Source organism: Mastomys coucha, unplaced genomic scaffold, assembly GCF_008632895.1.
Source record: "Mastomys coucha isolate ucsf_1 unplaced genomic scaffold, UCSF_Mcou_1 pScaffold9, whole genome shotgun sequence".
NCBI lineage: Eukaryota > Metazoa > Chordata > Mammalia > Rodentia > Muridae > Mastomys > Mastomys coucha.
Window position 1 is genome coordinate 4,088,300 of NW_022196915.1, and position 13,636 is coordinate 4,101,935.

General features: G+C 45.6%; 1 protein-coding gene across 2 annotated transcripts in view; it reads right to left on the bottom strand.

Annotated features, from left to right (window-relative positions):
* Nr1d2 (nuclear receptor subfamily 1 group D member 2) overlaps window positions 1-1,748 on the bottom strand; it is a 27,651-nt gene extending 25,903 nt beyond the window's left edge. The window contains exon 1 of one of the 2 annotated variants that reach the window (XM_031361657.1): window positions 1,486-1,748. In XM_031361657.1, the coding sequence (XP_031217517.1) occupies window positions 1,486-1,501 (16 nt within the window). In that variant the 5' untranslated portion in view covers window positions 1,502-1,748. The remainder of the gene's footprint in view (window positions 1-1,485) is intronic. The other variant, XM_031361658.1, reaches the window with a different exon arrangement.
* Window positions 1,749-13,636: the final 11,888 nt, after the last annotated feature.

Sequence of the window (13,636 nt, forward strand, 5' to 3'; positions counted from 1 at the left end):
AAAAAAAAAAAATTTAAACCATGGAAAATGTCCAAGCACTTCCACAGTAGTCTACTCACTTCTCCATCCCAGAGGGCAACAGGAGTTAAACAGGATTAGAAAAACACAAAGCAAGGACCAAGTAAGAACTGAAAATGGGCAGGGGAAAGAAGCCGTCAACAGCCACACGAGAAAATATTCACATTCCTAGCTCCAAAAAAATCACTTCTAACATTAATAATCATGGCCTCCAAAGGCTCATATCAGAGAAACCTAACCCACCTGACCCAACAACATTATGAGTTACAAAGCTTGAAGAATCCATGTGAAGGGCAGGGCTAGAACAGACTGAATCTACCAACCTCTAAATTTCAAGTGAAAAACAAAAGGTTCACCCCCATGTGACTGGATATTTTATATGCAGCAATGACTAATCAAAACAGTCATGAAACTAATTTGACCATTGGTCTAAAAATTTATAAAACATTTGTTAGAACAGGAATGATTTTTAAAAGTGCAAAGAACTCAAAAGTTCAAAATGAAAACTTCATTTGCTTCAGGTGTAAGGGTCATCACTGGGGTCGGTCGACTAAAGCGAAGCGAGGAAGGTATTATATGACCATGTCTTTTTTGGGTTCAGACAAAAGTCAGTCCTGAAAACAAAAGGGTTTTTTTTTGTTGTTGTTGTTCTTTTGGCATTCTGAGTGAGGGTCTCACACAGTAGCCCATAGCCTGCAACTTTCTGCGGCCATCTGCCTCAAACTCTTGGGCGCGAAGCTAAATGGTTTTTAACGTAAATAAAAGTTTTATGTAAGCTTCTGAAATCCTAGATCACCAGTCCTCAGATCACAGCAGGCTGCGTGCAGAAAAGCCCCTCCCCTCCATGCTTGAAAGGACTTCTGGGCTAAGTCCCCCTGGAGGCGGACTGCTCTGTACACGCCCTCCATCCGGAGGGTGCTGCGCGACTCCCCCAGGCCTCTGAGCGAAAACGACCCACGCACTCCCTGCCTAGCAAGGTCAACCCTGCCGGGGTCACCCGGGGACGCGCGGGCTGCAGCGCGCACTGCGGCGGGACTGGCGCCTGAACTTACGGCGGGTGCGCATGCGCAGCGGGCCCCGCAGTGGGCAGTCGCGGGAGACCCGGGACCGAGGCCACGTCACGGCGGAGGCCCCGGGGGCGGGGCCTCGCGCTGACTACGGGCTCCCCAGCGGCGCCGCCCCCACGTGTCCCTCCGGCCCCGGGGAATGTGGGTCACCGCGCGGCCTCACGTGTCTCCGCCCGCCACCGCCCAGCGCGCATTATGTAATACCGCGTCACTCGCCCGCGCAGCCAACCGGCGCCCGCGCCGCCGAACGTAAACACACCGTGCACGTGGCTCGTGCGGCAGGGCCATGTGAGGGGGGCGGCCGGCGCGCGGGGAGCCCGAGTGCGGGATCCCAGCAGCCGCACGCGAGACGGACGCACAGACACGCGACCCTGCGCCCGAGCCTCCCTCCTGCTCGTACCTGCGTTCAGCTCCATGGCGCTTGGCGGGGTGCGGCCCTCACCGCGCCGCCCGGGGCTGCAGGCGGTGGGGCTCGCGGGCCCGCCTCATGAGCACCGGGTGCGGGCGGCTCCTGCGGGCGGCACGGCACAAGCGCGGCGCAGCGGCTTCCAGTGGCAGTGCTCGGCAGCGGGCACGGCAGCTGACCGGGAGGGCTCCTCTACCATGTGATCCGCGCACACCCCCCTCCTCCGCCGCCGCCGCCGGTGTGGTGGCTCCTCCCGCTCCAACCTCCAGCTCCGCCCGCTCCTCTCCTCGACTCTCCCGCTCCTACTCTTGGCTCCGCCCGCTTCCTCTCTGCAGGCTCCGCCCTCAGTGCGCGGTCCTGACCTCTCCTTCCAATCCGTGGACCCACCAGCTCCTCCCTAGACACGCCCTCTCCTTTTTCCTCCATTCCTCACACTCTTGCTCTGGACTTTCCCTTCGCCAGGCTCCGCCCCCTCTGTTTGGGTACGCCCCCTTCCTCCTTGGACTTGGCCCTCAGCTCCGCCCCCTCCCGAAGCTACTGTTCAAGCCTCGCTCCCTCGGCCTGGCCTGGCTTGGCCTTCCTCCCGACTCTGGCCCCACCCACTTCGCCTCACTCCACCCTCCCTCTCAGCTCCCCTCGCAGCCCCTTGTCCCTCGCCTGCAGATCTCCGGCTGCTAGGGGTTGTTTGCTCCCTCCCCTCCTCGCTCTTCCCTTGCACAAGCCAATCTGGTACCTCCGTGGCCCCACACGGTCACTGCCGCCAAGCTTTCCAGGACTCTGAGCTTGTCTAGCTTGTCCTGCCCAACGCTCTCAATGCCTGGTTTCCGGGGTCACCAACCCTTTCTTTCCCTGCTGTCCCCTTAGGTGTTTCCATCCAAGCTCATTGCCCTAAATAAACCGGTTTGTGGTGACCCTTACATGCACATTTCCAGGGAAGACCTCAGCTCTGGATTCCCATATCCATCAGCTTAGCTACGTTCCGTGACCTCTCATTTTAGGATGTGGACAAGTACATGCATTTTAAGAACTCAGCAAACGTTTACTACAGATTAGTGCATTTCACCTTGCATGTAAATTTTCTAGAAAACTAAAAAAAAAACAAATTAGATTCGTGCTGAGGTGAATCTAGGAAGATGTGTTTTGAGGTTTACATTTTAAAAGCGCTACAGATGTCAGCACTGATAATAAGGCTTTGGGTATGACCGTTGCAAAATGCATCCCAGTTTGCGCTGAAATATTTAGGTATAGAATGTTGGAGCATGTCGTAAAATAGACAAGTTTACATGTGAACATTCCCCCACCTCCCTCCAATAGCAATGTTTTCTGTTGGCTAATCAGCCTGAAATGAGCAATTTAAAAGTTTTTAACAGGCTTTATTGCTGCTTTTTATTCTCTATTTCATCCTTAGCAAGCCGAGCTAGTCTACCCTCACAGTGCTTCTGCTGTTCTCCCCAAACACACCTGGGGGTGGGAGCCATGGCTGTGAGTTTAGATCAGATCTAGCCTGGGCTGTTGCAGCAACGCTGGAGTCCACTCCAACAGTCTTTTCTCCCCAGCAGTTATTTTTAAAATAGTAAACAGACCCTATGACTCTGCCTCAACACTGAAAAGAACTCCACGGTCTTCCTCTAATCTGCTAAGGACTCCACCTGAGTCTCATAAGGTCTCTGACCCAGACGCCCTCTATTTCCCTGCCTCCAGGCTTAATCATCCCCATGTGATATCAGTGCAAGTTTCTCAGCTTCTATTGCAGCTTGCCTTTGCATATGAGGTATCAACTACCATCTACCTCAAGTAAAATGAGGTTAATGCAAACGGTCTAGAAAGAAACATCACAAGTGGATGGTACTCTTTAAGGGCTGGGTACTGTATGATAGCAACTACATGGCATTTGGCATAGCAAAACTACAAGTAGGTGGAGAAGAAGATCACTGGTTGCTAGGCATCATCAGAAAAGAGATTAATAAACTGAGCACAGAGGACTCAGAGGTCAGGGAAGCTCATTCTGTACGGCACTGTTGGACTGAATACAAGTGAATGTATCTGTCAAAAAAAAAAAAAATCGGGCTGGAAAGATGGCTCAGTGGTTAAGAGCACTGACTGCTCTTCCAGAGGTCCTGAGTTCAATTCCCAGCAACCACATGGTGGCTCACAACCCTCTGTAATGGAATCCAACGCCCTCTTCTGGTGTGTCTGAAGACAGCTACAGTGTACTCACATACATAAGTAAATATTATAAAAAAAAATCAAGGCTGTCTAACATCAGGAGTTAACTAGGGCTTTGGTGGTAACCACATGCCATGTGCTACTGTGGGCAGAATGTTGACTATGGGGCAAGTTGCACAGAAGGTACATAGGAACTCTTAGTACTTTCCATCCAGTTTTGCTGTGAAAACAGATAGATGATAGGTAGATAGATAGATAGATAGATAGATAGATAGAGGACATTAACTCTCAAACCCAGAACAAGTGGCTAACTGAGGTGCCTATTTAACATATGAAAATGGACCTGGACACCAGGTTCTCCCAGCATCCTTCAGTCCCTCCTTGTTACAGGGTATGGCTTGCATACCCTACCCACTACCATAGTCTCCAGCCCAAAGTCTGGGCTTCCCTTTTCCCCAGCTGCCCTTCCCTATATAATCCAGCCATTTTAGTTAATCAGCCCTTTATTCTCTGATAGTAACAAGCATATATATATATATATGTATATATATATATATGCTTAAAAGTATATGCAGCCACACATGTTTAAATTTTTAAAATAATCAAAATGGAAAACATTTCTCAAGAATATAAGCATGACTCATCAATAATAATATAGGCAAAAATAAAGCCTGTGCCCGCGGGGGGGGGGGGTGGTTTTTGAGACAGGGTTTCTCTGTGTATCCCTGGCTGTCCTAGAACTCACTCTGTAGACCAGGCTGGCCTCAAACTCAGAAATCTGCCTGCCTCTACTTCCCAAGTGCTGGGATTAAAGGCACAGGCCAGCACTACCCAGCAGCCTGCAGGTTTTTAAGACTGCAGACTTTCAGCACTAGCTGCTCTTCCAGAGGACCTGGGTTTGATTCCCAGTGCCCACATGGTAGCTTTACAATATCTGTGACTTCAGTTCCAGGGGATCTAACACCCTCTTCTGGCCTCTACATGCATTAAAAGGCTGTGGCACACACATATAAACAGACAATACCCATACACTAATAAAAAATAAATTAAGAAGCCTGATTCTTTCCTGCAGAGGTCTGCAGTTACTATCAGAGACAGAGAACTCCAAGCAAGGCCTGTGACTACACACTACTAGCTACTGGAATCTCACTGGGCTTCTTACCACAGAGACAGCATCCATACCAGGCTGTTCCCAGAGTGCCAGGCAGCAGTGGAAGTGCTTTTGCCACTGTGCGGCCTTTGCACCAAGCCTCAGCTGTTAACACTGTGGTGTCTGTGGCTTAGCCTCTAAATTCTCAGACTACTCACAGCAGGTGTGCGATTACTCCATTCACCATGCTGTCTTCTAACCACAGCTCAGCTGAATGATGCTGTCCTCAGAAGTTACCTTCTGAGGCATAGTTGCACATGCCTTTAATCACAGCACTCAATCAAACCTCTGTGAGTTTGAAGCCAGCCTGATCTACAAAGTGATCCAGTGCTGTTACACAAAGAAACCCTGTCTGGAAAAACCTGAAATAGATTAGACAGACAGACAGACAGTCAGATAGACAGACAGATGGGTGGATGGATGGGGTGGGTGGGAGGATGGATGGATGGCAGACAGACGGACACAAATGGCAGGTGGGTATGTAACTCCCAACTTCTGAAACTCAGGTAAGAGACTCTAAGTATTTGATGCTAGCCTGAGAAACATGACAAGATCTTTTTGGGTTGTGTTTGTTTGTTTGTTTTGTTTTGTTTTGTTTTTTTATTTTCTGAGACAGAATCTCATGTAGCTCAGGCTGGGCTCTAGATCATTATATAACTGAAAATGACTTTGCACTCCAGGTCCTCCTGCATCCACCTTCCAATTCCTGGAATTATAGGCATATAACCACCATAGTATCTATTAGCTCTCTAGTGAACAACAACAAAACCCAGCAGCTGGTAGGTAAATATAGACATGGGTGAAGGAGGCAAAAGCCTAAATATTACCTCTCTCACAAGTCTGTTCCCAACCCCCATCATTTTTTAATTTGAACATCTGTCTTATATATTTATTTCAGTTGTCCAGAGTCCATTTCTCCCTCTTCCTCCTCCTCCTCCTCCTCCTCCTCCTCCTCCTCCTCCTCCTCCTCTTCCTCCTCCTCTACCCCTTCTTGGTTTTCTATCTTTCAAGATGGGATTTGACTTGCCTCAAACTCAGAAATCCAACCGCCTCTGCCTCCCAAGTACTAGGATTAAAGATGTGTGTTCTACTGAGTCCAACTGCTTTAAATCATTTTTCATCCAATTTTAGAAAACGTTTCAGAACATTAAGTTATCTCATAATTTAGTGGTTTACAATAACAGCATTTAGGATGGGGTGCAGCCCAGTGGTAGAGCACTTACCTAGTAGAAGGAGGCCACAGTTCCATCCCTAGAACAGACAGATCAAAACCAAACAGAGCACAAAAGAGAACAGAGCACGAAAGAGAAAAAAAAAAGCCATTGGATTATGTCCGATGGAGGGCCCTTGCCTCCCAGCCGGAACTCCTCCAGCAGCCTAGCGTCTTCTCTGCCCCTTTCCCTCCCCCTTGCCTCTCACCTCTGGTAGTTTCATAGCTTCAACAGGTGTGTGCTACCTAGGATTCCTTGACATAACACACTGCTGTCAGAGCATTCAGGGCCCCAGGGCAAGAATTCCAGGGTCAGAGCAGAAGCCAAATCACCTTTTTAGAATAAGTCTTTTGATGAACCTGTTGACTGACTTCAAGGAAACCACAGCCCACCTAAGTAAGAGGGGACATAGGCCTCATTCCTTCATAAAAGGAGCGTCAAGCTCACATTCTGAACATACTATAGGAAAGGATACTCCTTGGCTACCACTGTTCAAACAGCACAGCATTTTGTTGTTGGTGGTTTTTTTTTAATTTATTTAAAAGACGTGGGATTTTGTCATTGTTTTGTTTTGTTTGGTTTTGTTTCGTTTTGTTTTGAGACAGGGTCTCACTGTATAGCCTTGGCTAATCTGGACTTCACTCTGTAGACTGGGTGGGCCATAAACTCATAGAGATCTGCCTGCCTCTGCCTCCCAAGTGCTGGGATTAAAGTGCACCACTACATCCAGGTAACCTCTTTATTTTAAGAAGGCATAATTTTTCCACTCCAGCTGCTAGTGATTGTTATTATATATGTAATGTCATTATATATATATATATATATATAATATATGTTTAATAATAACAGGAAAAGTATATTAAAAGCAAGAATCTTTCCTAAATGAATTTCTCCTGAGCCTGGTCTACCAGAGAAAATCTGTTGTAGATTATAATCCAAGGCAGACTCATCTCAGGAAGATCACCTGAGAGGTTTTTAGCCTCTCCTATGATGGCTTCTAATAAGACAGAGATTAATCTTATCTGTATTTTAGTCAAAATCATATATGTATTTGCATCATGTCTGTACAGTGCCTGTGAAGGCCAGAAAAGGACACTGGACTCCTGTTGCAGCAGCCTGCAGCTACATATGAACGGGTCTTCTGGAGGAGGAGAAGGGAATCGGACGGCGAGAGGAATAAATAAAAAATGGACCAAGGCATGGTTTCTGCTCACAGTCCAAAGTGTATTTACCCAACTGAGAAACCAAGCAGACAGGCAAAACCCTGACCCCAAGTCCGCCAGCATCTCGTGGCCAAAATAGCATCTCCATGTTCGATTTGGGAGGCAGGTGAAGCAATCCCGCAAGGAAGTAGCTGTTAGCAGGAACAATGAGGCAGAGAAGTGGCAGGAACAAAAAGGACTTTGTTTAAGTCTGGAAGCCTTGCCCCAAGTGGGCTGGGTGTTTGTGGCAAGGCAAGGTCTGAGACAGCCAGCTCCTGGCTGGGAGGAGGTAACAGACTCCCTGGAGTTATAGATGATTGTGAGCTGCTACCTGTGTCAGGTGTGCTGAGAACCAACACAGGTACTCTCCAAAAGGAACAAATGCTCTTGTTCAATGAGCTATCTCTCCAGCCCCCAGCAGACCATTTTAAAGAACTGCATAAAACCAGTCCACCTTTACTGTAAGCACCAAAGCCTTTATAGCCTACATTTGTACAAGTGAGCATCTCATCCTCTCTGACAGACAGCATTTCCCAAGGAGTCACGTAAGGAAGGAAAATGGTGCAGAGAAAGAAATGAAATCAGGGAAGAAGTGAAGCCCACCCTTGCCACGGACTGGGGTTTCTTACGGGGTCCCTTGTTCTTCGGGACAATGGGTTCTGGCCAGGTGTGCTCGGGATTTGGCTTTGACAAACAGACTAGACACGAGTGGTGTTAAGGTCTGAGTGTATTTCTCAAAAATGACATGAGGCTTTTACAATCATTGTAAGAGAAATGAAAAATCTGGCAGCTCAGTCGAGGTACATCTGAGGTACATCTGAGGCCACCTAAAACACATTAAGTCTAAAACAGCAGCCATCTCCTCTGGACTGGTGCAGCACCCCCGGGCTCTGAGTATGTTCGGGCCAGAGTCCCAGGGGGCTGCGGGTGCGCCAGCCAGGAGGGTAGAGGCTTGAATCTCGAGTCCTCAATGCTGAATGCTCGAATCTTCAATTTTGAATGCGTGAATCTTGAATGCTCAATCTCTTGAATCTCGATTGGTGCTGCACACCCCCACCCCCGGCCCAAGCGCTCTGGGCCCGGGGGGCTACGGACTGCATGAATCTAAGTCCTGGTCCACCTAAGCTTTGGTTCTAGTCCGAGTGCGAGTGAGTCCAAATGCTGAATGCAGACTGCCTGCTGCTGAATGTTGAATGCTCTCTGCTGTCTCTCTTTCTGTAAGCTTTAATGCCCAACCCACAATGCTGGAGGCAATTAGTTTGGATGGCTTAATATTCCAAGCCAGGGTTTGACTAGGACTTTGGAACATTGGTGAAGGTCAGAGAGCAATGTCCGAATTTTCTCTTACTAGTTGTAAAGAAATGATATCTTGGTGGGCCCCTAGCACACAAATACGAGGACATATCTGGGCTACCTCTGAGTTTGGGGTGCCAGGCGACAATGTGGAAGCAGGAGACTGACTTTCCTTGAAGTTTATGCCTCAAATACCGCCATCATGCAAAGTGTGCGTGGCACACCCTGAGTGTTCTGGGCTCTCCACTCCACACTTCACAGCCTTATGTGTTGAATGACTAGAGACTAGTGTTGTGGGGTACCCACCAAAGAAGACTGCTCAGACGTGGGTGTCTCAGTGTTCTAGTATTGTGAAGAGACACCATGATCACAGTAGTTCTTATAAAGGAATATATTTAATTGAGTCTGGCTTAAGTGAATTCAAAGTTGGAATCCATTGTCACCGTGGTGAGAAGCATGGCCGTCTGCAGGTAGACATGTTGCTGAAAAAAGAACTGAGATATCTGCATCTGAGCCTGCAGGGATCAGGAAGAGAGAGACACTGGGCCTGGCTTGTTTGAAACTCTAAAGCCCACCTCCAGTGACACACTTCCTCCAACCAGGTCACACCCACTCCAATGAGGTCACACCTCCTAATCCCTGCCAAGTAATGCCACTTCCCAATGATTAAGCATGCAAATGTGAGCCTATGGGGGCCATTCCTATTTAAACTTCCACAATGGGTTTAAGCCAAGAGAAAGTGTTTATTAGTTTTATTCCAGTGACTATACTGAAATCGTAGTGTAGCACCAAGCCTTTCTCAGGCAGGGTGAGCTTTTAAGCACCAAAATCATATTCTGAGTTGACATACTTAAGAAAAACAGTTAGCCAGAAGCAGAATGGCAGAAGCCAAAAAGCAAGGGTATAGTACACTTAGAAACTTGCCCAGAACTGTGGACCTTGATAGACTGAGTCTTTGTTTTCATCTTGGCCGGCGGTGCTGTCTATGTCCTGAGTTTTACAGCCTGAATGGCACTTCCACCAGGGAGTCAGTTGTGCTCAGGTCTAGGGCTCTGTTATTTTCCCCAGCGGCCTTAGTGAGTGAGTCAAATTATGGACTTATCCTTCTTTAAAGACATGTGTATAATTGGCCATAAAATGCAGGGCTCCACCTTTAATCCAGTCAGAATGAGAACTGAAGGCCCAGACGGGGCTAATAGTGGAGTAATTAGCCAAGGGAACCAAGAGAACAAAGACTGATACCAATTATCTGATTTATGTCTTTGTCTTTCTCTTTTTTCTTCCTTCCTTCCTTCCTTCCTTCCTTCCTTCCTTCCTTTCTTTCTTTCTTTCTTTCTTTCTTTCTTTCTTTCTTTCTTTTTCTCTTTCTTTGTCTCTTTGTTTCTTTCTTTTTTCTTTCTTTCTTTCCTCCTGATTGATTGGCACAGAAATAGCAGGTTTCTCCCAAAAGCCACACATTGCTCCTTCTTACGAGTAACAAGTCTAATCCTCTCCAATTTTGTAGGATCACAAAGGAATATAACTGTTGTTTTAATTCAGAAACATAAACTTTTAATACCTGTAGGTCTTGATCAACCTGTCTTCTACTAGGTTTTATAAAAATTTTTATCTCCCATGATGAAGGCTGATGTTCTATAGCTATTGAGCTGGCTGTGCCTGCTCTGACCAGAAACAGGGTAAGGACAAAAACAGCTCCTTTTTCTTCACTGTTTGTAGTCCAATGTATTTCTCCCAGCCCCACCCCACCCCACCCTCAAAAAAAGCCAGGGCAGTGGTGGCGCACGCCTTTAATCCCAGCACTTGGGAGGCAGAGGCAGGCGGATTTCTGAGTTCGAGGCCAGCCTGGTCTCCAGAGTGAGTTCCAGGACAGCCAAGGCTACACAGAGAACCCCTGTCTCGAAAAAAAAAAAAAAAATCTTTCTTGTTCCTGGCAAATAGAGGCCCAGCCACAGGGCATGCATAGAATTGTACACTCTGCATTTCTATCTCGAGAAATAAACTTCCATCTATTTCCTTTCTTCAGTACAACCAGACTGTTAAAGTGGGCACCAGTAAGCAAAGGTCAGGATGGAATATGCGTTGCTGGTCCTTGGTGTAGGGCAGAGCATTCTAACATAGATTCTCAATTTACAAGTTTACACTCCCAACCCCAGTGGAGCCTTGCCAGCATAAGTTCTCACTTGTGGTTTTTTATTTACTTATTATATGTAAGTACACTGTTACTGTCTTCAGACACACCAGAAGAGGGCGTCAGATCTCATTACAGATGGTTGTGAGCCACCACGTGGTTGCTGGGATTTGAACTCATGACCTTTGGAAGAGCAGTCGGTGCTCTTACCCGCTGAGCCATCTCACCAGCTCCTCTCACTTGTGTTTTTTCTTTTTTTTTTTTTTTTCTTGGTTTTTTGAGACAGGGTTTCTCTGTATAGCCCTGGCTGTCCTGGAACTCACTCTGTAGACCAGGCTGGCCTCGAACTCAGAAATCCACCTGCCTCTGCCTCCCAAGTGCTGGGATTAAAGGCGTGCGCCACCACCGCCCGGCTCACTTGTGTTTTTTAATCTTAACCATTCTGACAGCTGTAAGATGGAGTTTCAAAGTAGTTTTGATTTGCATTTCCCTGCATCGGAGATCTTGCCATCTTCTGATATCTTCTTCAAATCCTTTCTTCAAAGACTTAAAGTTTTTTGTCATACAGGTCTTTCACTATCTTGGTTAGAGTTACCCCAAGATCTTTTATATTATTTGTGGCTATTGTAAAAGGTACTATTTCTCTGATTTCTTTCTGAGCTTGTTTGCCATTTTTGTAGGGATACTGATTATTTTTTTAAGTTAGTCTTGTATCCACCCACTTCACTAAAGGTGTTTATCAGATATAAAAGTTCCCTGATAGGATTCTGGGGTCCCTTGGGTATATTATATGATCTGCAAATAAAAATACGCTGACTTCTTCCTTTCCAATTTGTATCCTGTTGATCTTCTTCAGTTGTCTTATTGTTCCAGCTAGAACTTCAATTACTATATTGAATAGATAGGGAGAGTGGGCGGGCAGCCTTATCTTGTTCCTGATTTTAGTGGAATTGCTTTTAGTTTCTCTCCATTTAATTTGATATTGGTTATTAGCTTGTGTAAATTGCTTTTATTATGTTTAAGTATGTCCCTTTTATTCCTAATCTCTCCAAAAACTTTTATCATTAAGGGATGTTGGATTTTGTCAAAGGTGTTTGGTTGGTTAGTTGGTTTTTGGCTTTTTATTTGTTTGTTTGTTACATCTAATAAGATGATCATCTTTTTTTCTTCTTCTTTCAGCTTGTTTATATAGTGGATTACATTTATTGATTTTCATATGTTGAGCCATCCCTGCATCCAGGGATGAAGCCTACTTGATCATGGAGGATCTTTTTTTTTTTTTTTTTTCCGAGACAGGGTTTCTCTGTGTAGCACTGGCTGTCCTGGAACTCACTCTGTAGACCAGGCTGGCCTCGAACTCAGAAATCCGCCTGCCTCTGCCTCCCAAGTGCTGGGATTAAAGGTGTGCGTCACCACTACCGCGAGGATGATCTTCTTGATGCATTCTTGGATTTGGTTTGCGAGAATTTTATTGAGTATCTATGTTCATGAGGGAAATGGGTCTGTAATTCTCTTTCTTTGTTGAATCTTTGTGTGGTTTTGGTATCAGGGTGATTACAGCTTCATAAAATGAATTTAGTAATGTTATTTCTGTTTCTATTTTGTGAAATAATTTCAGAAGTATTGGCATTAGTTCTTTCAGTCTGATAGAATTCTGTGCTGGTCTTTGTCTTTTTTCTTTTTCTTTTCTTAGGGGTTGGGAAACTTTTAATGTCTTCAGCTATTTCCTTAAAGGGTATAGGTCTATTTTATCTGTTTATATGATTTTGATTTAACTGTGATAAGTGTTATCTATCAAGAAAATGAACCATTTCTTTTAGATTTTCCAATTTGTGGACTACAAGATATTGAAGTATATCCTTATAATTCTCTGGTTTTCCTCAGTATCTGTTATTATTTTCCCCTTTTGTTTCTGAGCTTGTTGATTTGGATGTTCTATCTCTCTTTTAATTAGTTTGAATAAAGGTTTGTCTATTTTGTTGATTTTCTAAATGAACCAACTCTTTGTTTCATTGATTCTTAGCATTGGTCTTTGTTTCTTTTTCATTGATTTCAGCCCTCAGTTTGATTATTTCCTACTATCTACTCCTCTTGGATTATCTTACTTTTTTGGGGGGGTGTCCTAGTGCTAGTATGAGATCTCTCTAATTTATTTTCCTTTCTTCTCTTCTTCCTCTAATCTTCCTCCTCTCTTTCCTCTTCCTCCTCCCCCTCTTCCCTCTCCTCCCCCTCCTCTCTCTCCTCCCCTCCTCTCTCGCCTCCTCCTTCACACCTCCCCTTTCGGTGTAGCGCTGGCTGCCCTGGAACTTGCTTTGTAGGGCAGGCAAGGCTCAAACTCACAGAGATCCACCAACCTCTGCCTCTGGAGTACTAAGATTAAAGGTGTGCACCACCACTGCCCAGCTTCCAAATTCCAATTATGTGGGCACTTAGTGCTGTGCACTACTTCCATTTTGTCCCATAATGATATGTTGTCCATTCATTTTCATCGAATTCTAGGAAGTCTTTAATTCCTTTCTTTATTTCTGCCTTAACTTAGCACTCATTTGGTAGAGAGTTGTTCAGTTTCCATGAATTTGTAGGCTCTAAGTTGTGTCTGCTGTTGAAATCCAATTTTAATGTGTGGTGGTCTGACAAGATGCAAGGGGTTATTTCAACTTTGTTGTGTATTTTGAGACTTGCTTTGTGACTGAGTATGTGGTCAGTTTTGGAGAATGTTCTATGAGGTGCTGAGAAGATGTATTCTTTGTGTTTGGGTGAAATGTCCTGCAAATGTCTGTTAAGTCCATTTGGTTCATAATGTCTCTTACCTCCAGTGTTTCTCTGTTTAATTTTTGTTTGGATTATCTGTCCACTGCTGAGAGTTGGGGTATTGAAGTCTCCTACTATAAATGTGTGAGGATCAATGTGTGACTTGAGCTTTGGTAATATTTCCTTTATAAATGTGGATGCCCTTGTATTTGTGGCATAGATGTTAGGAATGGAAAGATCATCT